The 27975-nt window shown below is 42.7% G+C and overlaps 1 protein-coding gene across 3 annotated transcripts in view; it reads right to left on the minus strand.

The window, feature by feature from the left end:
• The window catches only part of ARHGAP44 (Rho GTPase activating protein 44), a gene marked incomplete at both ends in the record, with an annotated part of 145020 nt that extends 132028 nt beyond the window's left edge, over positions 1 to 12992 (minus strand). For all 3 annotated transcript variants that reach the window (XM_079724751.1, XM_079724750.1, XM_079724749.1), the window contains one exon: positions 12940 to 12992. In XM_079724751.1, the coding sequence (XP_079580877.1) occupies positions 12940 to 12992 (53 nt within the window). The remainder of the gene's footprint in view (positions 1 to 12939) is intronic.
• Between the last annotated feature and the right edge of the window lie 14983 nt (positions 12993 to 27975).

The raw sequence follows: 27975 nt of genomic DNA on the forward strand, positions 1-27975 counted from the left end.
AAACAGTTAACAAGGACCTAGAAGAACTAAAGATGAATCAAGCATCGATTAAAAACACAATAAATGAAATGAAAAATACTCTAGATGGGATCCATAGCAGAATAACTGAGGCAGAAGAACGGATAAGTGAGGTGGAAGATAAAATAGTGGAAATAACTGATGCAGAGCAAAATAAAGAAAAAAGAATGAAAAGAACAGAGGACAGTCTCAGAGACCTCTGGGACAACATTAAACACACCAACATTCGAATTATAGGGGTTCCAGAAGAAGAAGAGAAAAAGAAAGGGACTGAGGAAATATTTGAAGAGATTATAGTTGAAAACCTCCCTAATATAGGAAAGGAAATAGTTACTCAAGTCCAGGAGGCACAGAGAGTCCCATACAGAATAAATCCAAGGAGAAATACGCCAAGACACATATTAATCAAACTGTCAAAAATTAAACACAAAGAAATCATATTAAAAGCAGCAAGGGAAAAACAACAAATAACACACAAGGGAATCCCCATCAGGTTAACAGCTGATCTCTCAGCAGAAACTCTACAAGCCAGAAGGGAGTGGCAGGACATAATTAAAGTGATGAAGGAGAAAAACCTGCAACCAAGATTACTCTACCCAGCAAGGACCTCATTCAGATTTGATGGAGAAATTAAAACCTTTACAGACAAGCAAAAGCTGAGAGAGTTCAGCACCACCAAACCAGCTTTACAACAAATGCTAAAGGAACTTCTCTAGGCAAGAAACACAACAGAAGGAAAAGACCTACAATAACGAACCCAAAACAATTAAGGAAATGGGAATAGGAACATACATATCAATAATTACCTTAAATGTAAATGGACTAAATGCTCCCACCAAAAGACACAGATTGGCTGAATGGATACAAAAACAAGACCCATATATATGCTGTCTACAAGAGACCCACTTCAGACCTAGAGACACATACAGATTGAAAGTGAGGGGATGGAAAAAGATATTCCATGCAAATGGAAACCAAAAGAAAGCTGGAGTAGCAATTCTCATATCAGACAAAATAGACTTTAAAATAAAGACTACTAGAAGAGACAAAGAAGGACACTACATAATGATCAAGGGATCGATCCAAGAAGAAGATATAACAATTGTAAATAATTATGCACCAAACGTAGGAGCACCTCAATACATAAGGCAAATACTAACAGCCATAAAAGGAGAAATCGACAGTAACACAATCATAGTAGGGGACTTTAACACCCCACTTTCACCAATGGACAGATCATCCAAAATGAAAATAAATAAGGAAACACAAGCTTTAAATGATACATTAAACAAGATGGACTTAATTGATATTTATAGGACATTCCATCCAAAAACAACAGAATACACATTTTTCTCAAGTGCTCATGGAACATTCTCCAGGATAGATCATATCTTGGGTCACAAATCAAGCCTTGGTAAATTTAAGAAAATTGAAATTGTATCAAGTATCTTTTCTGACCACAATGCTATGAGACTAGATATCAATTACAGGAAAAGAGCTGTAAAATATACAAACACATGGAGGCTAAACAATACACTACTTAATAACGAAGTGATCACTGAAGAAATCAAAGAGGAAATTAAAAAATACCTAGAAACAAATGACAATGGAGACACGACGACCCAAAACCTATGGGATGCAGCAAAAGCAGTTCTAAGAGGGAAGTTTATAGCAATACAATCCCAGCTTAAGAAACAGGAAACATCTCGAATAAACAACCTAACCTTGCACCTAAAGCAATTAGAGAAAGAAGAACAAAAACATCCCAAAGTTAGCAGAAGGAAAGAAATCATAAAAATCAGATCAGAAATAAATGAAAAAGAAATGAAGGAAACGATAGCAAAGATCAATAAAACTAAAAGCTGGTTCTTTGAGAAGATAAACAAAATTGATAAACCATTAGCCAGACTCATCAAGAAAAAAAGGGAGAAGACTCAAATCAATAGAATTAGAAATGAAAAAGGAGAAGTAACAACTGACACTGCAGAAATACAGAAGATCATGAGAGATTATTACAAGCAACTCTATGCCAATAAAATGGACAACCTGGAAGAAATGGACAAATTCTTAGAAATGCACAACCTGCCAAGACTGAATCAGGAAGAAATAGAAAATATGAACAGACCAATCACAAGCACTGAAATTGAAACTGTGATAAAAAATCTTCCAACAAACAAAAGCCCAGGACCAGATGGTTTCACAGGCGAATTCTATCAAGCATTTAGAGAAGAGCTAACACCTATCCTTCTCAAACTCTTCCAAAATATAGCAGAGGGAGGAACACTCCCAAACTCATTCTACGAGGCCACCATCACCCTGATACCAAAACCAGACAAGGATGTCACAAAGAAAGAAAACTACAGGCCAATATCACTGATGAACATAGATGCAAAAATCCTCAACAAAATACTAGCAAACAGAATCCAACAGCACATTAAAAGGATCATACACCATGATCAAGTGGGGTTTATTCCAGGAATGCAAGGATTCTTCAATATACGCAAATCAATCAACGTGATACACCATATTAACAAATTGAAGGAGAAAAACCATATGATCATCTCAATAGATGCAGAGAAAGCTTTTGACAAAATTCAACACCCATTTATGATAAAAACCCTGCAGAAAGTAGGCATAGAGGGAACTTTCCTCAACATAATAAAGGCCATATATGACAAACCCACAGCCAACATTGTCCTCAGTGGTGAAAAACTGAAACCATTTCCACTGAGATCAGGAACAAGACAAGGTTGCCCACTCTCACCACTCTTATTCAACCTAGTTTTGGAAGTTTTAGCCACAGCAATCAGAGAAGAAAAGGAAATAAAAGGAATCCAAATCGGAAAAGAAGAAGTAAAGCTGTCACTGTTTGCAGATGACATGATACTATACATAGAGAATCCTAAAGATGCTACCAGAAAACTACTAGAGCTAATCAATGAATTTGGTAAAGTTGCAGGATACAAAATTAATGCACAGAAATCTCTGGCATTCCTATATACTAATGATGAAAAATCTGAAAGTGAAATCAAGGAAACACTCCCATTTACCATTGCAACAAAAAGAATAAAATATCTAGGAATAAACCTACCTAAGGAGACAAAAGACCTGTATGCAGGAAATTATAAGACACTGATGAAAGAAATTAAAGATGATACAAATAGATGGAAAGATGTACCATGTTCTTGGATTGGAAGAATCAACATTGTGAAAATGACTCTACTACCCAAAGCAATCTACAGATTCAATGCAATCCCTATCAAACTACCACTGGCATTTTTCACAGAACTAGAACAAAAAATTTCACAATTTGTATGGAAACACAAAAGACCCCGAATAGCCAAAGCAATCTTGAGAACGAAAAACGGAGCTGGAGGAATCAGGCTCCCTGACTTCAGACTATACTACAAAGCTACAGTAATCAAGACAGTGTGGTACTGGCACAAAAACAGAAAGATAGATCAATGGAACAGGATAGAAAGCCCAGAGATAAACCCACGGACATACGGTCACCTTATATTTGATAAAGCAGGCAGAAATGTACAGTGGAGAAAGGACAGTCTCTTCAATAAGTGGTGCTGGGAAAACTGGACAGGGACATGTAAAAGTATGAGATTAGATCACTCCCTAACACCATACACAAAAATAAGCTCAAAATGGATTAAAGACCTAAATGTAAGGCCAGAAACTATCAAACTCTTAGAGGAAAACATAGGCAGAACACTCTATGACATAAATCACAGCAAGATCCTTTTTGACCCACCTCCTAGAGAAATGGAAATAAAGACAAAAATAAACACATGGGACCTAATGAAACTTAAAAGCTTTGGCACAGCAAAGGAAACCATAAACAAGACCAAAAGACAACCCTCAGAATGGGAGAAAATATTTGCAAATGAAGCAACTGACAAAGGATTAATCTCCAAAATTTATAAGCAGCTCATGCAGCTCAATAACAAAAAAACAAACAACCCAATCCAAAAATGGGCAGAAGACCTAAATAGACGTTTCTCCACAGAAGATATACAGACTGCCAACAAACACATGAAAGGATGCTTAACATCTTTACTCTTTAGAGAAATGCAAATCAAAACTACAATGAGATATCATCTCACACCAGTCAGAATGGCCATCATCAAAAAATCTAGAAACAATAAATGCTGGAGAAGGTGTGGAAAAAAGGGAACCCTCTTGCACTGCTGGTGGGAATGTGAATTGGTACAGCCACTATGGAGAACGGTATGGAGGTTCCTTAAAAAACTACAAATAGAACTACCATATGACCCAGCAATCCCACTACTGGGCATATACCCTGAGAAAACCATAATTCAAAAAGAGACATGTACCAAAATGTTCATTGCAGCTCTATTCACAATAGCCCGGAGATGGAAACAACCTAAGTGTCCATCATCGGATGAATGGATAAAGAAGATGTGGCACATATATACAATGGAATATTACTCAGCCATAAAAAGAAACGAAACTGAGCTATTTGTAATGAGGTGGATAGACCTAGAGTCTGTCATACAGAGTGAAGTAAGTCAGAAAGAGAAAGACAAATACCGTATGCTAACACATATATATGGAATTTAAGGAAAAAAATGTCATGAAGAACCTAGGGGTAAAAGAGGAATAAAGACACAGACCTACTTGAGAGTGGACTTGAGGATATGGGGAGGGGGGAGGGTAAGCTGTGACAAAGCGAAAGAGAGGCATGGACATATATACACTACCAAACGTAAGGTAGATAGATAGTGGGAAGCAGCCGCAGAGCACAGGGAGATCAGCTCGGTGCTTTGTGACCGCCTGGAGGGGTGGGATAGGGAGGGTGGGAGGGAGGGAGATGCAAGAGGGAAGGGATGGGGGAACAGATGTATATGTATAACCGATTCACTTTGTTATAAAGCAGAAACTAATAAAAATAAATAAATAAAATAAATAAAAAATAAAGCACAAACCATAAATTAATACACTTGAGATCACGAAATATTATAAATGGCATAAAACAAAATATAAAAGGCAGAAAAAGCTACAAGGAGATGTGCATGGCATAAGACAAACCTTGTATATGCTTGTTAACAATTACCTAAAAGTCAGTAAGACAACAGTTATGAACATGACTTTAAACAAGTGGGGCAAAGGTCTATGCAGGCAACTCAGGAAAGGCCATGAATGTCCAGCAGACATAACAAATGCTCAACCTCACTAGAAATCTGAGAGGAGAAAAGAGAAGGTTTTGGTTTTATTCAGGTAATTAACAAAGTTATAATATTAGTTGCTGATAGAGTTGGGGAGAAGAAATTAGCAATTCTTCTGAGCATGAAAATAGAATATGTGTGTGTGTTCATATATATAAAACATACATTCACAGTCTTAAAAACTTACATATTCTTTGGACCAGCAATTCTATTTCTAAGACTTCATCCTAGGAAAGTAAACCCATAGGATATATTTGCTACATGATTACCAAAGGAAACCGGAGGACTCTAATGGAATATTATATAGTTGAAAAATTATGCTGGAGACACACAATTATTGACATGGGATGATATTCAAGATGAAGGAGAAGGGACTTCCCTGGTGTCACAGTGGTTAAGAATCCACCTGCCAGGGCTTCCCTGGTGGCACAGTGGTTAAGAATCTGCCTGCCAATGCAGGGGACACAGGCTTGAGCCCTGGTCCGGGAAGATCCCATATGCCACGGAGCAACTCAGCCCGTGCGCCGCAACTACTGAGCCTGAGCTCTAGAGTCCACGAGCCACAACTACTGAGCGCATGTGCCACAACTACTGAAGTCCGCACGCCTAGAGCCCATGCTCCGCAACAAGAGAAGCCACCGCCATGAGAAGCCCGCGCACCCCAACGAAGAGGAGCCCCTGCTAGCCGCAACTAGAGAAAGCCCGCGCACAGCAATGAAGACCCAGCACAGCTAAAAATAAATTAATTAATTTTTTTAAAAAAAGACAGAGGAGGAAAAATCAGGTTGCAAAACAGTACACACCAAACGGTCTCTAGCTCTTTAAGAATAGATATACACCTATGAAAAAACTTGGAAGACCATATCCAAAATATTCACTGTGGTCTCCAGGTAGTGAGATTATTGGTGATTTTTTTTTTTTTGCCTTTTTGCCCACCCATGAGTTTAAAACTTTTCTACAATAAACAAGTATCACTTATGCAACCAAAAAGAAAGTTAAAAAAAAGTAGATTGAATTCTGTGGGAAAATAAACATTTATCCTAAAAATAAACCCTGAAGTTGGAAAATGAAAGCAAAAACATCTGCTTCCTGGACAGAAAGGATAGTTTAAAATTGCTCGACAGCCACACACTTCCCACAGGCAGTGGGGTGCCAGGTGCCAGCTTGCTGGGAAGCCCTGCACCGAACAGGAGAGCCCTAACTCTCCCCGGCTCCCCCCCAGCTTCTTTCCAACCTACAACTAACTTCACACGGAGCTGAAGCCTCAGGGTATTATCTGCTGTTGTTATCAAAATAGCATTTGAAATATATGTTGTCATTATCAATATAGCATTTGAATCTCTTGATTATCAATAAAAGAGCTCCTTACTTATCCCCTCTAAAAGGAACAACCATAAATTAAATGACTGTTTTGCTCACATGGCTACGGATTCACTCTTTCTAAAGAAGAAAAATTGGTCCTTATCACCCATCATGAAAAATGCTAATGACTACTGATACATTTCTTTGCTGGATGGCCACTGGGAGGGGAAGTCATTAATTGCTGTTGAAAGGAATGGCTCCCACGCAATGACTTGCAGGCCTGGGAGAACAGAATTCTGCAGAAAATTCTGACGACTGAGGGCTGTACAGCAAGGAGCTAAGAAGACAGGAGCAGAGAATATTCCCTCCATATTCGCTAGCCCGTTCATCAGTTTGTGAGTACATTCTGTTCTCTGTCACACAGACACACCACAGCAGGTGACCAGACACGGGCTTCCATAAAACTGATGAAAAACTTCGCTTTGAGACCTCATAAACGTGCACCTTGGAGGACAGGATTGGGTCTGCCCAGCCCTGCTGGACTCACAGGAGGACGTGGTCCCACTCACAGGGAAATAGAGGTGGGAGCCAAGCATTCCAATGACTCATTTGCAATGACCTTTCCATGATGCCCTATGGATTGGATCATGGCTCTCGGGAGGCCTGCTGATGGGCAAGGCAGTGTCTCAGAGACACCTTCAAGGAAAAGATCCTCGCTGGCTTCGGCTGCTTTGGCCCAAGCAAAAAATGCCTGCAGCACCAGCGCTCCTAGAGGCTGCTGCATCCTCAGCATCTATCTGGGTACCACTGGCGACTGCAGTGACATCCTGAGAGCTGCACAGCAGCAGTGATGCTCAGCCCGGCTCTGCACCAGAAACCAAGCCCAATCATGGTGTCAGGCTGAGCAGTCTAGGAATGGAAGACGGGGGCTGTGCAGAGCAAACTTGGCCTTCCACTCACCAACTCACAGACTTGAAAACCAAAGAATCCAACCCCACCAGCCCTGCTCCCGCCCTTCCATGCCTCTCTCTCACACTTCCAGAGCTCCTTGCCTACTCCTGGGCTTCTTGAATGTCCCCCGTTTTGCACGAGAGCACAGAGCCCACTAACGGCCATCAATGGGCAGCAGCCCTGGGAATCTAAGAAGCCCCTTACACTTGGGAGGCCAGCGTTTTTGGAGAACTGAATGGGCAAGAAGCAGAAAATGACAAGGAACCTCACCGACCATTTCTTGGGCACTTGGTATAAGCCAGGCTCCCTTTAACTCTTTTTTTTTTTTTTTTTTTTTTTGCGGTACGCAGGCCTCTCACTGTTGTGGCCTCTCCCGTTGTGGAGCACAGGCTCCGGACGCACAGGCTCAGTGGCTATGGCTCACGGGCCCAGCCGCTCTGCGGCGTGTGGGATCTTCCTGGACCGGGGCACGAACCCGTGTCCCCTGCATCGGCAGCCAGACTCTCAACCACTGCGCCACCAGGGAAGCCCTCCCTTTAACTCTTAACAGTCTTCTGAGGCAAGGGCTACTGTGACCCCCATTGTGCAGATAGAAAATAAAACCTCCTCCTCACTGGGTCAAAGTGTCAGTTTTACTTCCATTTTCTCGGTCACTTAGCAGGTCTCTAAATCTCAGCTCAGGGAGACCAACCAACCAATTCCACCCAACACAAACCAAACACCACTTGCAAGAAAAATACTCTATGCCTTTCAGGATGCCTCTCAATCCAGCAACCAATAGACTCTCCTGAAGGCAAAAAAAAAAAAAGGCAATGTAAGTCAGGCATGAACTAGTTCCTCCCTTAAATCTTGCTCTGTCCTTCCAAAGCCCAGCTGTGCAGCTGTGCTCACGCCTCTATACACCCCTTCCCACCACAAAATGAAAGAGGCCCGGTGTCAGGAGCCTCTTGCATCTTTGTCTATGATGCAGGGATCTCTTGCTCACTCATGCCTTCAGCTGCCAAAGAATTTCAGAGAACAGACTATACACCAGGCGTTAGGACAGTTGTCCCTGCCTTCGAGGAACTTAAAGTCTAGTGGGAAAGGTAAACAAGACGAGACAAAAACAATGTATGCCTTGTGGACGCAGATTCCAAGAGAAAAACAGGGATTTTGTTTACCCTGCACTGCAAGAGCCCCTGAACCAGCGCAGAGCCTGGCACACAGCAGGCATCCAATAAGCATTTACTGAAGGAAGGAAAGAATGAACGAATGCCACGTGCATACAACCCAGTAACAGTTATAGCATATGCCCGAAGCTACTTTTAGCCACTATTTATGGAGCATATGCCCTAGTGCTGAGCACGGTGTTGGGTGCTTTTCAGGGGTAATCTCATGTCCTCATTGCCACAATTACCACGTTACTGTTACCGAGTCCAAGCTCGCGCTGCTCGCCGCATGACAGGCCAATAAATGGAGAGACGAGTTGATGGGGCAGGGAATAATGACTTTATTCTGAAAGCCAGCAGACCCAGAAGATGGTGGACTCGTGCCCCAAAGAACTGTCTTGCCTGAGTTAGAATTCAGGCTTCTTTTATACTAAAAGGGGAGGGGGTAAAGCCAAACACTTCCTGGTTCCCATCAGCCTCCAGAGGGGAGGTGTTAATTTCCTCCTCCCTGTAGTCATTCACTGGTGGGCCTGGTCAGGATGTCTCCTGTGAGCTAAACGAAGGTATTTTAGCTTAATGCTCATGACTTGGGAGGCAGGGTTCCCAGAGGTGGGCCATTATGTGTAATTTAAGCTTATAGGCAACATCCCTTTAGTGATTGACTTGTAATAGAACACAAAGGGTCTTCCTTATTACATTACCACAGTGCAACTCTTGTTATGCCCATTTTGCAGATGAGGAGACTACGGTGCAGATTTCAGCTCAAGATCCCGTAGTCAGTAACCAACCAACCAGATCCGTCGCACTCAAAAGCCGGTGCTAGCTGGAACCATTAGACACACGGTGGTCCAGTCTTGAAGGGCCAGGGATGCTTCCCAGAGGATGAGCTGAAGTGAAAGGAGAGGAGAGAGTCCAAAGCAGAAGGAATGTGTGCAAAGACGGGAGAAGCAGACCAAGGAGGAGATGAAACTCTTCCCACTTGCTGGCACCCTCTCCATGGAGAGGTGAGCACTTCAAGAGGAAATACTATTAGCTCCACTGAGTACATGTAAGCATGGCAATTCCTACATTGTTAAAGGGACTGGATCTGACCTCTGGAGGTTTTATATTCAGAAGACCTCCAAAACCTGCAACTTATGGAAGGCGAGCTGGGTGAAGAGCTGTGAGGAAGGGCACCGCTCCAGCCCACCTCTCAGCCTTCCCTCAAAGACAGGAATGTCGTCACTTCAAAGACACACAAGGACAAGAATCCAGCGGCTTGTTAAAGCCACTCCACTAGGGGGTCCACCAACCCCACACCTAAATTCCAAGCGTCCAATCCTATTGCTTCCACGGATTCAAGAAATTAAGAAGCAATGTTAGCATCATGCCTCACTACATTCTCAATAAGACAAAGGCTGCCCACCCCCCCTTATTTTTTTATTTTATTTTATTTTTTATTTTTATTTTTTGCAGTACACGGGCCTCTCACTGTCGTGGCCTCTCCCGTTGCGGAGCACAGGCTTCAGACGCGCAGGCTCAGCGGCCATGGCTCACGGGCCCAGCCGCTCCGCGGCATGTGGGATCCTCCCGGACCGGGGCACGAACCCGCGTCCCCTGCATTGGCAAGCGGACTCTCTACCACTGCAAGGCTGCCCCTTTTATTTACCTGCATGGACCCTACGGTAAACTCTTTTAACCTTGTCAGTAAACATGAACTGAGCACCAACTGCCTACAAGGCACTGTGTTATATACAATGAGCATATAGTGGCAGTCTATACATTCTGTGGTACTGTATTTGTAAGAAGTCAAAAAAAAAAAAAAACTAAGAGCATTTCAAAGAGTGATGAGTGCTGTGACAAAAACCAACAGGATGATGGGCTGGAGCGTGAAGGAGGGAGGGGGGCCTCTCAAAGGCCTTTGAGCTAAGACCTGGATGATGAGGAAAAGGCAATATGGGAAGAGAAGACCCTCAGCTGGGCAGGGAAAGTGGGAAACAGCTCGAACAAAGCCCCTAGATGGAAATGAGCTTGGTGTGTTTGGGGCAAGGAAGCCTATCGTGGCTGGAGCACGGTGGAGGAGGGGCGGGCAGGCGGGTGGGCGGAACAGAAGGAGTGTGGAAAGACAAGGAGGGGGTCAAGTCGGACAGGGTCTTGTAGACCCCTGGAAAGATTTGGGGCGCTCGGTGCATTGAGACGCCCCTGGAGGCTTTCCAGCAGCAAAGCGGCACAAACTGGTTTTTGCTCTAAAAGGTTCACTCAGAATGTCACCAAAATGGATACAAGCTAGTGATACTCAAGAGTGGGCTGGCCCCCACTTTACCCGGTGCAGGACACCCCGGATGCCATCTGATGAAGAGCCAGAATTCATCCACACGCCAGCATCCACCAGAGACGCCATAAACAAGTGGAAAGTACCTCTTAGTGACCAGCTGCTTGGACTTCCAAGAACGTGCTTTCAAATTAGTAAGACCACCTGGTACCTATTCTGAAACCCAACTTCCTCCCTTTTCCCTTGGTCATTACATCCATGGATGAGGGTGGAAATCAGGTTTTATGCCCAAGGCTCGTAAATCTTACCACTTCAAAACAAGTCCTGAAGAGAGAAAGAGCTGTGTTTCAGGGGTGCCAGGGAGGAAGCGTGAACACCTTGTTAACATTTTGCTTCCAGCACCAAAGTGACACCCCAAGACCAAGTGAGAAGGGCAATCCAAGTCTACGGTCAGGGGCCTCTTGGTCACGTGGTTGCTCTGGTGCGATGACCTGATGACAGAGGCCAGCCAGCAGAGTGATGCAGAAGTCAAGTCACTAAAGACATGTCAACTCAACTGTCATCTGCTAAACAACCCAGACAGGAAAACACTGTTTCCGCATCCAACATATCCAAAGGCAGCCTGTGTGAAGCTATATCTGTGGCAATACCATGCCAGAAATCTGGGCTAATCTGACTCTGCTATTCATAAATTCTCCCCCATGTGAAAGCACATGTGTTTGGGAAAGGAAAATGCATCCAAGTCAATTTTAGACATGGTTACTTGGAAACCATCTGGCGTCCCTGGAAGCATACGAAGCCACCACATCCCCTGCCCTCAAATGCCCACCGTAATTAGGGCAGTATGCTTACATGGGCATTCAGTGTCCCCAGTTAGGTCCCCACTCCCGCCCTACCAAATGCCAGTTCGGGCTCCATTTCCCACCCAAGAAAGGTATTGGGTTTCTTGGTAAACCTAGCGGAGGGCCCTCGATGTGTTGAGCTCGCACTTGAACTGCACCCAAGGTTGGTTCTCTGCTTTCCGCCGCCGGCCTTAGTAGGGCACGCCTGCATTCCTTGACCACAGCAGCAACAGAAATCCCTCCCCAGGGACATAAGTTCCACGAAAAATCCCCTCTACCTAACCACCCTGTGTGCAGAGCCTGTCGAGCTTTGGAAGAGAACCACCAGAACCCTTCTGTAACATCAACAGAGGCTGGCACCCCGCGGAGCATCTTCTGAAGACACTAGCCCAGATGTAGCCCATTTTCACCGCGATGACAGCCACAGCCGGCTGGGTCTCGCAGCGTCCTAGGGCCTGGCTCTTCCTGACTGTGAGGCCTCGGTCCCCCTCCCCTACCTGGCTGTGATCTTCTGCTTAACTCATCTTCCAGGGGAGCTGGGCCTCCATTTCCGCGGCCTCCCTCCCTCCCTGCGCTGAAACCTGTCTCAGAACCAAGCCGACAGCAGCGCCATTCCACCAGCACCTGCCCTGCCCCCGCTCCCCCCACCCCTACAGATGCTCTCGCCACCACCTAACGCCTCGACAAACCCGGCCAGGAGAGAGATGCAGAATCCCATACGGTCAGAGCCCCAGGAAACAAACACGGCAGGAGGGGCAGGCTCGGCTCTGCCAAGCCGACCAGGCCCAACACTCCCCCGGACCCCCGAGGAGCCCCGAACTCGGCGCAAGGGAAAGCATCTTCGCAGAGCGACCGCGGTTCGGCGGCCTCCAGCGCCATCAGAGCGAACACCTGTTTCCAGGAAGCTCTGGGGCCAGAGGGAGAAGGGAGTCCCGGGGAAAAGCAGGGAGGACGAGGTGAAGGGGCAGCTGGGGACGCAGGTAAAGGATGCGTCACAGTTTGCGCTTGGCAGCCGGAGCCCCGGAGCAGCATTGCAGAGCATGGGAAGGGGTCCGGGAAGTTCAAGGGAGGAGGGCTTGCGCCCGCGAGCGGCGCCCCGAGGGGGCGAGGGCCGGCAGGGAGCGAAGGGTGGAGGGCGGGAGGCCGGCGCGCCCGCTCCATCACCTGCGCGCCCGGCGGATGCAGGCTCGCAGCGCACCTCGGCCCGCGGCGGCCAGCGGGTGACCTACCTGCCCACCGTCTGGTTGGCCAGCTGGCGCATGCGGTTAAACTGCTTCTTCATCGTGGCCCCGCTGGCGCGCTAGCCCGGGAGCTGGGGAGGACGGAGCAGCCCGGAGCCCGCCGCAGGGTTACATGGCTCCCGCGCGGAGCCTCCCGGGCGACGGCGACGGCACTGCGGAGGCTCCGGAGCCGTCTGGCCCCGAGCGCGCCTCCCTCCCGGGGGCTCCACCGCCTACTCCTCCTGCCGCCGCGGCGCCGGCTGCCGCATCCTCCTCCTCACACGCGCCGCGGCGCCTTCATCCCAACGCCCGGGCCGCCCTGGGCGCCGCCAGGTCCGCCCCGGCTGCTTGCCCCCAGCCCAGCTCCGGCGCGGGACCCGGGTCTCCGCAGGCTGGCTGGCCGGCGGCCGGGGGTCCCCGCTGCGCCTGTGCGGAGGGCGCCGTGCATTCTGGGACTTGTAGTTCCGCGCCCGGCGCCCACCTTTCCTCTGCCCGAAGTTTCCACGTGCGGCGGGGCGCGGAGGTGGGCGGAGGCGGCGTCGCCGGCGGCTTTGCCCTTAGCATTCTAGGAAGGGAAAGGTTTTCCTGCTTTATAAATAAAGTGGAACCGAGAATACAACGGCACATTAAGAGCACCTGTCTTCCATTGTCTCTTTTTTTTAAAATGAAATACAGGTGACGTACAATATCATGTTAGTTTCAGGTGTACTACATAATGATGTGACATTTGCATACATTATGAAATGATCACCACCATAAGTCTAGTAACCATATGTCCCCACACAAGTTATTACAATATTACTGACCATATCCCTTATGCTGTATATTACATCCCTGTGACTTATTATATAACTGGAGGTTTGAACCTCTTAATCCCCTTCACCTCTTTCGCCCGCAGCCCCTCCACCCTCGTCTCTTCTGGCAACCACCTGTGTGTATTTTAAGTGAGCGGGAGGCGTCGCTGCCTTGAATTCACAGGAGGAGGAGTTATGCCAGCAGGAACAGGGCTCATAAAGTTGCACCTGATTAACATTGAGGGGCGAGGTTAAGCTTGGGGCACAGGGGTTGATGGTCAGATTTTGAACCAGGCATAGTTTGCATCCCAGGAATTTGATCCTCGCTTTTCACCAAACCTAGTAGGTAACCAGAAGTCAATATAATGATAGTGGCATCGTAATCACGGGCCGAATTTGACCAGGACAACTTTTTTGTGTGGCTTACATTCCGCCTGCAGCGTCCTACACAGCGTCCTACACACAGGGGCAGCCCATTGACCTCAGCTGGCTCTTGAAAAGGGCTCGTTGACTTTCTGCAGCCTCTATCCTTAAGAAAACAAAGGTGATTGCAGTTAGGTTTCATCATGATCTACCAAGTAAGAGCAGTATTGTTGCGTGGTAGGGTCTTTGGATCAAACCGATATGAGTTTATATTAGAATTCCAAATACCAATTATATAACCTTAGGGAAAAATGCACACCCTCCCTAAGCCTCAGTTTTCTCATCTCTAATAGAGAGAGAATACTGCATGAGAAATAGCAAAGTTAGAGAACTATTTGCTAAATTACCAACAATCAAATAACATCTAAATTTCTATGTAGAACATTATGTCATCTTCATTTACTATAAATATGATTATTGTGAGTGCAATAGAGAAAAATGCTATTCCTACAACAGAAATACTAATGTGATAAATGAAAGAACTTTTTTGAAACGGGATATGTTGCATACGTTGATTATAGTTGCAAGATGTCCCAAATATGGTTCTAAGTATCTTGCTGGCCAGCTGAACAAAAAAAAGATGGTTTGAGGCATGTCTTGGCTGAATGAACATGAAATCTTTAATTAGTTGTGAATTTAGCCTCAGCTTATTAGGTCAGCAGCTCTAGCCAATTAGTAAGTGAAAGCATTATTTTCTTTCAACAGTGTTATGTCTATAATATCAACTTAATTTTTATACAAACTGAAGTTATCTCCGTTTTGAGATTTTTTTTTAAAAAACCAAGGCACAGGGCTTCCCTTGTGGTGCAGTGGTTGAGAGTCTGCCTGCCGATGCAGGGGACACGGGTTCGTGCCCCGGTCCGGGAAGATCCCACATGCTGTGGAGCAGCTAGGCCCGTGAGCCATGGCCGCTGAGCCTGCGCGTCCGAAGCCTGTGCTCCGCAACGGGAGAGGCCACGACAGTGAGAGGCCCGCGTAACGCAAAAAAAAAAAAAAAAAAAAAACCCAAGGCACAGCACCTTTTCATATGTATAAATAATAGTGAGGCCTTAAGGGCACTGGCTGACTTTTAGTAGCACTGTCTCTGGTAACGTCTAGAACCTCACTGTCCAATACAGTAGCCACCAACTACACATGGCTATTGAAATTTAAATTCAGTAAAATTTAAAATGTAGTTCCTCAATCACCCTAGCCACATTTTAAGGGCTTCATAGCCCCATGTGGCTAGGGGATGCTGTACTGGACAGCACAGAACTCTGGTAGACCACTCCAATATCATGCCAGACCCTGCCTTCAATTCTGAGATATTTCAGTTCAGTTCTGCTTCTCCACAAAAGACAGCCTACCCTGCTAGAGTGTGGTCCAATAATAGTTTATAAACTGGTGGTTTCTTCACAAATTTCTGTTCTCCTATGAGCTTTTCCTCCATTCAGCCGGGGCTTTTTCTGCTTCCTACCCCAGGGAGGGGATGACAGTGCAGAAAAAAAGAACATGGCACATCAAGACTACTCTTTTGATCTTTCAAAGCAGGCTTCAGAAACACATGTGAGAGAGCAGGGCTTTAAAAGAAAGGGGTTCGCAGTTTCAAGACTATGGGCTTTGGAATGTTAATAGTCTGTGCCATTAATAGCAGAGTTTGAAGAATATCCTATCCTTCCTATTCTAGATAAAGAACCCACAAGCTGTGGGGTGCTGAAGAAGATGATAGGGGAGTGGGAGGGGAGAGAGGGAGATGAAAAGTAGACGATGAGTGTGCAGATTTTATCACTTCAAAAATGTCACTGCCTTCCCTATAGGAAGGGATTATACTTCCTCTTCTCTTTGAGGTCAAAATCGATCATGTGATTTTCCTTGGACATAGAATATGCACAGAAGTGATTTTTGTCACTTCAGAGCAGAAGTTTCATTTAGAGATCCTACTCTCTTCTTTTTTCACTCTGCCATGAGACCAGCAATGAGCCAGGTAGGGGCTGCTATGGATCACAGTTGTGGTGATCCAACCGGAATGAAAAGCAACACCTTTGTTGTTGTCAGAGGTTTGGGGATTGTTTGTTCCTGCAGCATCACTGAATCTAAGCTGACTACTACAGAGGGAATCTCTGAGAAAGTGACTTTCCCCTTGCCCTTCCCAGGGTCAAAACTTAAGTCGGGTAGAGGCAGGTTGGACGCAGATATATCATACAGCTTTAGGTCATACAGCAAAGGTCACAGAGAGCCTCCATGTGAGAGCCTGGAGCGCCCAAAACACAGTGCTGTGGTGGCTCCAGAGTTCCCTGCACCACATGCAATGAACATGTGTGTGCCAGGAGGGCTTACAAAGGTACCAGAAAGAGCTGGACGTGATGCTGCTGGCATCAAAGACGATGAGAAGGCAGCAATGGCTGAGGTGTGGAATCAAGAAGCCCCAAAGTACTCTGACATTTAATTTCTACCACCAGAAGAATGGACTGAAAGTTTCAGTTAAGTGCATTTGAAGAAGACAATGAAAAGGAGGAGAAGGAGGAAGAGGAAGAAGAGGAGAGAGGAGAGGGAAGAGAAAGAAGAAAGAAAATTCTATTTTATACCTGACTTTGATCTATGGAAGGATAATACTGCCCGCTCCTATGGACCTTAAATGTGGCCACGTGACTTGCTTTGACCAACAAAACAGGGGTCTCTTACTTGCTTCAACAATATGGTAGTACCATTTATCTGAGATCCATTTCCTTTGAAATCTGATATTCCATTTGGGAGTCCCTGAATTAGAGTGGTTTTAGCATCTTAATCCTCAGTCCCAGCATTGGCTGGAGCTGCCCTGTCCAACTCAGGAGTCACTAAAGAAAAATGGTTATTTAAATTTAAGTTTAAATTAAGTTCAATAGAATTAGAAATTTAGTTCCTCAATGACACTAGCCACATTTCAAATACCCCAAAACCACACATAGCTTGTGTCTGCCATAATAGATAGTATAAAATAGTGCATCAACGTCATCACTGAAAGTTCTATTGGACAGTACTGGCCTTTAGAACAGAATTCAAAATACAGGGTCCAGATACCATACGGTATCACTTATATGTGAAATCTAAAATATGAGACAAATGAACATACTTACAAAACCGAAACAGACTCACATAGAAAACAAATTTATGGTTACCAAAGGGTAAAGGGGGTGGGGGAGGGATAAGTTAGGAGTTTGGGATTAGCAGATACACACTACTATATATAAAATAGATAATCAACAAGGTCCTACTGTATAGCACAGGGAACTATATTCAATATCCTATGATAAACCATAATGGAAAAGAATATGAAAAAGAATATATATATATATGTATATATATGTAAATATATGTGTATATATATATATATATATATATATATATATATATATAAATCACTTTGCTGTACACCAGAAACTAACACAACATTGTAAATCCACTCTAGTTCAATTTAAAAAAATTAAAAAAAAACAAAACACGGTCCACCAGAAGAGAGAAAACAGAACAGGAAGTGACAAGCTCACTGTAATTATGGCCGGTCATTTTATCTGACCTCTCCATGGTATTCTTTCCTCATCTATTATATGGGGGTTTATAGCCCAAGATCTCTAAGCCTTAAGTTTTGGGAAATCAACCAACTGACCAATCTACTTGCTCAATAAATTGCTGTTGGCCTGGATATGCCTAAGCCTTCCAGGATTTAACATGTCCAAAGTTATATTCAGTGTTATGCTATAACTGAAGGATATTATTATGCTTTTCAGATTCCAATTACCTTTATACCAGCAAGTATAAAACTTACACCATTAAAACATATCTGTTAGTCCAAAGTATCTTTAAACAGGATGATAGATGTTCCCATCTTGGGGCATATCAACTCCAATTTTTCAGCTCTCCTTGGATCTATATCTTTGCCAGAACCTTATCATGGACAGAGTGTATTTCCCTACCTAGTAACTTTGGACTTGGTTATGTGATGGCTTTGGCCAATGGCATGTGGATGGAAGGGACACGTGCCACCTCTACCCAATGTATTAAGAGGCTTTCTTCACCTCTGTCAGTGCCATAAGATGAACTTCCCTGAGGGGACTATCTGTCTGTCACCTTGGGCTCCAGAACGAACAGTTGTTGAGGCAGGCCTGATACGGACCACAGCTGAAATTAAGGGAGTAATTGATGAACTCATTCTAGGGCGGGCTACTTTAAAAGACAGATAAAATGAATAGAGCTAAAGAAAGGGAAAAAGAAGAAAAACGGAAAGGCACAACTTTAGGAATGAGAAAAAGGATTTAATCACAGATGCCCAAAAAAATTATGAGAATACTTTTGCAATTTTATGTCTACTTGTTTCAAAGTAAGCTCTTTTTTCACTAGGAAAATATATATTACTACAGATGTTTTTAAAATAGGTAGCAATGGGGACTTCCCTGGCAGTCCAGTGGTTAAGACACCGTGTTCCCAATGCAGGGAGCACAGGTTTGATCGCTGGTCTGGAAACTAAGATCTGGCATGCTGCACAGCACAGCCAAAAAAAAAAAATAGGTAGCAAGACCCCTATGTTCATAGCAACACTATTTACAATAGCCAAGACATGGAAACAACCTAAATGTTCATCGACAGAGGAATGGATAAAGAAGATGTGGTACATATATACAACGGAATACTACTCAGCCATAAAAAAGAATGAAATAATGCCATTTGCAGCAACATGGGTGGACCTAGAGATTATCATACCAAGTGAAGTAAGTCAGACAAAGACAAATACCATATGATATCACTTACATATGGAATCTAAAATATGACACAAATGAACTGACCTACAAAACAGAAACAGACTCACAGACGTAGAGAACAGACTTGTGGTTGCCAAGGGGGAGAGGGTAGGAGAGGGATGGATTGGGAGTTTGGGGTCAGCAGATGCAAACTATTATATACAGGATGGATAAACAACAAGGTCTTACTGTATAGCACAGGGAACTATATTCCATATCCTGTGATAAAAACATAATGGAAAAGAATACAAAAAAGAATGTGTGTGTGTATATATATATATATATATATATATATATATATATATGTATGTATAACCGAATCACTTTGCTGTACACCAGAAACACAACAGTGTAAATCAACTATATTTCAATAAAATAAATTTAAAAAAATAAAAATAGATAAAATAGGTAGCAAGAATGAGTAGACCAAGAACACTGAAAACATTGGAAAAGTTGTTACAAAACAACACTCCCCAAAGTAGTCAGGCTCAGATAATTTCATTTATTTAAAATATATCTATTTCATTTATTTAAACTATAAATTTATTTCAAAGATTCAAGAAACAGATCATTCTTCTGCTATTTAAAGTGTTCCAGAGCACAGAAATAAAGGGAAAGCAACTCAGTTCATTTTATGAAATTGGCCTAACCCTGTAACCAAACCTGATGAATGTAGCACAAACATGAAACAAACACAAAAACAACAAACCAGTATCTTAAGAATAGACATAAAAATTATGAATAAAATTAATCCACTAATAGAATGTTAATGAATAAAATCTAACACTATATGTGTTTACATATAAATGCAGATACATTTTCATGGTATTTATTGAGGAATGAATAGTGCAGATAAATTAAAAAGTAAAAACCGTGCCTACTCTTACAAACCAAGATAACATTATGAATTTATAAATATATTTCAAAAAAGGGATCACACTTGTTAGGTCAATATGTTCATTCCCATCTTCTGTTATTTTAAATATCTCTGTGATTAACATGGTGACTAAAACTTTGCACATATACTTTCTTAAGATCAAAATTAAAGAATTAGAATTTCTGCATCAAGATACACACCACTGTATATAAAATAGATAAACAAGGACCTACTATATAGCACAGGGAACTATATTCAATATCTTGTAATAACCTATAATGGAAAAGAAACTGAAATATATATATATGTGTGTGTGTGTATATATGTATGTATGTGTATATATACATATATATATAACTGAAACACTTTGCTGTACACCTGAAAATAACACATTGTAAATCAACTAGAGTTCAATTTAAAAAGAGAATTTCTGCATCAGAGTGTGTCATGTTTTCAAGTTTATTCTTGTATTACCAAATTATGTTCTAGATTAAAAAATGGAAACATTTTGCAGGCCCACCTACCATGCATAAATGTTCTATTTTCCCCACACCCTGACCTATATGGGGTATTACCACTTTTAATAATCCTGCCAGATGAAGAGCTAAGAAATAGCATTATAGTGCTATTTTAATTTGCAGGGTTTTTCTTTTTTATCAGATTAAATATTTTTCTCACATGTTTCATGGCTATGAGTGTTTCTTCTTCAGTTAATTGCTCACTGCTTCATGTCCTCAGCCTGGTTTTCTCTTATGGCGTTCCATATTTTCTTAGTGATACTAAAAAGCTCTTTTGTTATATTAACTATACTAATGCTATTGTATCTTATGGCAAATGTTTCCTCTAGTTTGGCCTTCCCCCTTTTAAAATCTCTAATGTTGATTTTTGTCTTCCAGGAATTTTACATTTTTCATGTGGTCAAATCCATCAATCTTTTCCTTTATGTTTTACGCCCTTAGTTTAATGCTTAGAAAGTCTACCCTATCCTCAAAGGGTAGAAATATTCAATTGTATTTTCACCTAAGCCCTTTCATGTGTTAATTCTCTTTATTTAGAATAAATTCTAAAATCAACTTTGAGGACCAAAAAGTTAACTAGAGCCAGTAGTTTTGATTCATTTCTTCCTCTAAACTCATTCTGAAATAATTCAAATATATGTGTGTGTGTGTGTGTGTATATATATATATATATATGAAAAATTCTATTTCACTCGTGGAAATTAGGGAAACGTCCTACTTGCTACCTTGGCAGAAAATAGTACCAGTGATTCTGAGTCAGGGAAGCTGTCCAGGAAAACGTTTCTATGTGTGGTAACCTTTTGGGGGAAAATTAAACAGAGACCAACACCATCTCCGATAGACCACTGCCCCCACCATCTCAGCCACCAAATCCTGACTAACCAGACCTCTCTGAGAATGAACAAACACATACACACACACACACACACACACACACACACACACACAAAGACTGAGTAGTTCAATGTAATAGTAAAGACGATGATGATGCCGACAGTGATGATAGCAAGTGATGCTGAAGATAGTAATAAACCACATAGCTGGGCTTCCCTGGTGGCGCAGTGGTTGAGAGTCCGCCTGCCGATGCAGGGGACACGGGTTCGTGCCCCGGTCTGGGAAGATCCCACGTGCCGCGGAGCGGCTGGGCCCGTGAGCCATGGCCGCTGAGCCTGCGCGTCCGGAGCCTGTGCTCCGCAACGGGAGAGGCCACAACAGTGAGAGGCCCGCGTACCGCAAAAAAAAAAAAAAAAAAAAAAAAAAAACCACATAGCTAAGCAATATTGTAAGTATCTCAACACTCATTACCTTGTTCAATCCTGAAAAGAACTCTGGGATGAGGGTTTTATTACACCCATCAAATAAATCAAAGCTCAGAGGCTTTCTGTGAATAGTCATTCAAGTGCCACCACTGGGATGCAAACCCAGGTTTTTCTAGTTCAAATGCCTGTGCTTTTATTACCGGTTATTACCTCCATAACACAGGGAGGCGAATCTGAGAATTCAGAGAAATGTCCTCCAGTGAAAAAGTTAAGCAGGAAGTAAGGGAAATATATTTTTTAAAGTCTAATTTGTATTCTTGGTGAGAACAGAGAGAACATTGCTTTAATATGACAGGAGCTGGTTGCCAAGAAAAAGAGCCATATTAAACAAGAAAGAGTTCTTGGATAAGAAACATATGACTTCCAAACTAATGAAACTCAACAGAGGCAGGAAATAGCAGATTTGGCACTGCCCGAAGCAAAATTGGTGCATTCCAACATGGGCTGGAAGAAAGCTCCCCAAAATTCAGAGGAAAAAAGTAGGTAATTCAATGAAATGAAAGGAAAAGGAAGAGAGACATGGAATCTTTTTCAGAACATTAAAAATATATATATATACATGTAATAGAATTTCCAGAGCAGATGATGAAGAAGAAAATAGCATAAAAGTTCTTGAAAAGATATTCTGCACAGCTGAAGAAAGGCCCAAATCAAAATTGAAATCATTCATCAAGTGCCAGAATATATTACTGTAGTGGGTAGAGGTGGAAGCCCTAGATGTATCTTGGTAAAACTTCTGAATTTCAAAGATAGACACATACTGAACTGTATATTTGAAATTTGCTAAGAGTAAATCTTAAAAGTTCTCATCATAAGAAAAAAAACTGTAATTTGTGTGGCATAGATGTTAACTAATTGTGGTGATCATTTCACAATACATACAAATATCGAATCATTATGTTGTATACCTGAAACTAATATAACGTTATATATCAATTATACCTCAATCTAAAATGACAACCACTGCCAAGGGGGGGGGTGGGGGAGGGATGGAGTGGGGAGTTGGGGTTAGCAGATGTGAGCTATTATATGTGGAACGGATAAACCTCAAAGTCCTACTGTATAGCACAAAGAACTATATTCAGTGTCCTGTGATAAACCATAATGGAAAAGAATATAAAAAAAGAATGTATATATACATATATATATGTATAACTGAATCACTTTGCTGTACAGCAGAAATTAACACAACATTGTAAATCAACTATACTCCAATAAATCAACCACCACCACCACCACAAAAAAAGGAAGATAGATACAAATGTATATAAGTACTGTTCCGAGAAAAGTTTGTCTCTGAAGAAAAGCCGATTCTCTCAATGTTTCCTATTGGCAACACTCAATGCAATAAAATTTGGAGCCATGTTTACAGAGTTCCAATGGAAACAGGTTGTAACTCAAGTGCGACTCAAAAATTCTACATCTGGTCTGACATTCACAAACAAGGGCAAAAGAAAGTCATTTTTAAACATGCAATGCCTGGAAAAGTTTATCAACCACCCATTCTCTAAAAAAATTATTCTTCCCAAAAGAAATTAAAAATCAAAATAAAGAACAAGAGAGAACATTTTCTATAGGAACTTGGGGTAGGGAATGATTCCTTAAACATGACACCAAAGACTCTGACCTTAAAGGAAATATTGATAAATGGGATTACTTAACAACGAAAGAGTTTGGTTTATCAGATAATACCATTAAGAGAATAAAAAAAGCAATCTTCAGAGTGGGAGAAGTTACTTGCAAACCACATAATAGTCAAAGGACTCAACTCCAGGATATATAAAGAATTCTACAATACAATAGGAAAAAGGCAGAAAACCTAAAAGAAAAATGGACGGGGGATGTGAACGGCCACCTTACCACAGAGACAAATCCAAATGGCCAAAGGACATATGAAAAGTTGAACCTCATTAGTCATCCAGTATATGCCAATCGATTTTACAAGGGAATACCAAAACACACCCATAGCCTGGCTAAAATTGAAAAAGACTGGCAAAAACCAAGCATTGGCATGGATGTAGCTCACCTGAAGCTCATATGTTTTGATGGGAGGACAAGCCCTTCAGAAAGCTGTTTTACATTATCAGCTGAGGCTTAGCAGTATGCAAAGCCCATGGCCCAACAATTTCACATGTTCAACAAAAATGTGTACATATCTGTACAAAAAGGCATGCGCTGGGATGTTTGTATCAGCAACATTTTCAATAGTCAGAAATTGGAAACAACTGAAACATCCATCCACAGTAGAGTGAACAAATAAAGGTTATACGGCCGGGTATCCCTACCACCTTCTCTCTTGTGTGTACTACCAAACTCTCATTCGCTTTTAGGTTACCTCAAATATCTCTCCTCTTGACAATCAATCCTTTGAATTTCTGACTCTCTGCTTTGGTCCTGTGTGTCTTCTTCCTCACATGGGCATGCTTCCTGAAAGGCAATGTCTGGATTTACTGTCTCCATTTCCTCACTGCCTTTCAATTCCTCGGTCTACATCCACCCGGCGTCACCACTGCACCCAAGATGCTCTCACCACCTCCTCATTATTAAATCAAACAACACTCTTCATTCCTTACCTTACTGAAACAGTAGCACTAGACACGATTAAAGACTCCCTCTTTCTTGACATTTTCTCCCGCCTCCGTGCCTGGAATACCACCTTCTTCCGGTCTTCTTCCTGGTTTTCTAGCCACGCCCCTTCCTCACCTTCACCAATCTCTTACGTGTTGGTGGTCCTCAACATCCTCTTTTCTTCTCACTCCACACACTGTGTAGCTCATAGTCATCCCCATGATTTCAGTTAATTTCCGTATGCTGACTTCTCCCATCCCTAAATCTCCACCCAAAGGACTCTGAGTTCCAGACCTCTCTTGTGACTGCTTTTGACTTGAGTGTCCTACAGGCAATAGTCACTCAAAACTCAAATTCATAATTTGTCCTATTAAGTCACTCATTCTGGCCTTTTGCCTCTGTGAATGGAATGAACATACACTGGACAACCACCTACCCCTCCCAGACCCGAATCCTCTCCTTTGCTCACCACAGCCAGTGATCAAGCCCCATTCTTTCCATTCTATGTCAAATCTACCTTAATCTCTCTATTCCTACCACCGTTTTCTTAGTCGAGTCACCATCTGCTTGTTGGCTGGTTTATTACGGGTTCTTAGTTTACTACCTTCACTCTAACCCCTAGCCTTACTCCATCATTCCTCATGTACTAAATCCAACATGTTGAATTTCCCTTGAAGTTCTCATGCCTATAGAATAAGAAGGGCACCAATGATTTATCAAATGAATTCACAATTTACTCGGCTGCACTCCCCTTATCCTTGTCACTCCAATCCATTTCCACAGTATAGCCAGAGTTCTCTTTCTCAAATGTAAATTTAGAAACTTAGGGGACAGATACATTTGGAATTTGGGATGAACAGATACAGACTAGTATATATAAAAATAGATAAACTACAAGGACCTACTGTATAGCACAGGGAACTATATTCAGTATCTTGTAATAATCTATAATGGAAAAGAAATGTGAAAAAGAATAGAGATATATATGTATAACTGAATCACTTTGCTGTACACCTGAAACACTGTAAATCAAGTATACTTCAATAAAAAAATTATAGTAAAAATAATAAAAATTAAATAAGAAAAATAATAAAAATTAAAACATAAAGTGTAAAGATTATTATAGCACTTCCTTGCTTAAAATGTTTCAATGATAGCCTCATGTTTTAAAGATAAGTTCACACTTATGGCAAATTCTCATTTATCTCCAGGCCTTTACACAGGCTGTTGCCTCTGCTTGGAATGCTTTCTTCCTCTGCTTTGGCCTGGCTAACTCCATTGTTGTAACTATCTTGGCTTGGTGGTCTCCTCTGGAGAGCCCTTCTTGACCATCCTCCCCACCCAAGACTTCCTTAAATGCCCTTTCTCTACCACATACCACATGGGAGCAGTATGCACTTACCCACATGTAAGCAACTTAGGCTACGTTGTCATTCCTTGTTTGTTTCCTCCACTAGGTGACAAACTTCTCATCAACAGGGGTTGTATAGAGTAATCTATAGTTTGTGCATCCTTTCCACCTTTTGGTAAAAGCGTCTCAACCTTGCTTTAGAAAAGCTCACCTTCTCCACTGTCAGTCCACGAGATTCAAATGATCCCATGCCGCAGCTCAGTGCTAAACAGGAGATCCAGACCCTGTGGATGAATTTGTATCTCGTGCTCATGGCCACAGAGATTGGTTCATGGATGAGTCCACTGAGAGACAGCTGTCAGATTTCCGCTGCGACTCTTAGGAGTGAGAAACTCTCTTTTTGCTGGAACTGCTAATCTGGCAGGATGAACACCTGGGGCTTCTGGCCACCTGTGACCTTCTTGTTTCTACGTGGGGAGAACCCACGAGGAAGTAAGGCCAGAGCAGGGAAGGCAGAGCCATGGCAGGGGGCAAGACTAATGCTAGTCTGAACTAGAGCTGAGGACCCCCATTCCAGGGCTCTTTCACAAAATCTCAGCTCCTCCATTTGGTTTATATATGTACTGATGAGAAAATGATGGTCAGGAATACATTTAGGGAAGAAAAGAAGATAAAAACTCAGTCTTCCTTGGGGAGTTTCTACAGATTTTATAGATCACCTTGATGCCCAATTTGTTCTACATTACCATTCGGTTTGCTCAGCTGCGAAACTGATGAGAACATTGGGTTGGCTAACTTATCTGTCCGTGTGTTTTAACAGCATATATGTAACTGCAGACTCTGTTCCTTTTCACTGAAGTCCTTATTTTATTAGTATCATCAGTGGTAAGTGCGGGTGAGATGTACAGTGTTTGAGATCAGGGACATCGGAGATAAAGTGTGATTACTGGTTCTGCCAATTTTGAGACATGTAACCTTAAGCGATTAACTTAGCCTTTCCAAACTCTGTTTCTTCAACGTAAACTGGGGATAATCATGGTACCGCTTCATGAGACCATTGTGAGAATTTAGTGAAATAACAGCACAATGCCTGATACATCACATAGTTAAGAAAAAAGCTTCCATCTCTTTCTAAAATAAACATTTTATTTAAAAATATACATATATTTTTTAAAAAGAACACATGCCAACTTTGGTATTTAGCCATTGCTTCTTTTCTCTTCCTGGTCACCCACATTTCTTTCTAGTTACGTATCGTTGAGCAAAGGAGGCCGACGTGAAAACTCCACCACACAGGGTCCCTGCAGAGAACGTATGCTGGCTCTTTTGACTTCTTCACAATGTGTCTCTTTGTGTTTCGCCAAGGGAAGATTTCAAGTACCCAGCCACACATTGCCCTCTTTCCCCACTGTGGGCGCACTGGAGAGAACTCTGGGCAGCAGTGTGGATTCCCTTCCTTTGGAAAACATTAGAACAGCCTCCAGGATCCTCATCGTCATCCTCCCTTTTCCCATAAACCCTCGGGAGCTGTTAAAACATGTACAGGAAACTCACATGACCAGTGTCCATGAGGCTGAAGGTGGTTAAAATAAGCACAAGAGACAATCAGGAGTTGGTCTTAACCCATAGAATTCTAGAAGCCTAGAATCCACCAACTCCTACAATCAGGAGGGAATTTACTTATATGTTATCAAACTCAATGAATCCTATTACAATTTCCCTGCAAGATGATAGAGAAATTTTTCTCAGACCTCTTCCTGTCTTGAAATCATATCCTAATGTGCAGTCTCAGCCTAGACAGGGTTGCTCTGAAAATGTGGATTCCAGAATCGAACCCAGTTCCTCACCACACTGAGCAGCTCTCAGACTTACAGGACTGTCTTGTTCCAGGACCTGCACTCTGTGTGTCTAGTAATATCATCTAATACGGCATTAGCAGTTTCAGCATCTGAACCGCCCTGTTGGTTTCTACCAGATTTATAGGAAAATGAACACTCCAGACTCTTTTAATCCGAGTTCTCTCATAGCTGATAGCAAACTGTGTGCATCTGTGGATTTCCCCTGTGAGGACCACAGCCAAGCCCTGAAGGGGGACCAAGCTGCCCTCACAACCCTGCAGCTTTTCTCCTAAAAGATGGAAGCTCCCCATGGACACCCCCACCCTTAAGTGTCCCTTTGGTCCGGAGAGCTTGTTCTTAAGATCAAGACTAGGGGCTGAGGCAAAAAAAAAAGTTTCCTTTACCCTTCCCTGATTTTCAAGAGGCTTCTGTATCTGGCAATGAAAACAAACCCTAAAGCTCTCATAGATGATTTAAGTGGTGCAAGTAAGGAAAGATGTCTAAGTGACACACTGAGGCTGTTTGAGAAGAAAAAGAAAATGTTAGCATGGGCACAGTTTTTACATAAAAAGGGGCCCTCCCCTCTACCTTCTGGAAAAATGGAGA

Source organism: Hyperoodon ampullatus (genome assembly GCF_949752795.1).
Source record: "Hyperoodon ampullatus genome assembly, chromosome: 19".
NCBI lineage: Eukaryota > Metazoa > Chordata > Mammalia > Artiodactyla > Ziphiidae > Hyperoodon > Hyperoodon ampullatus.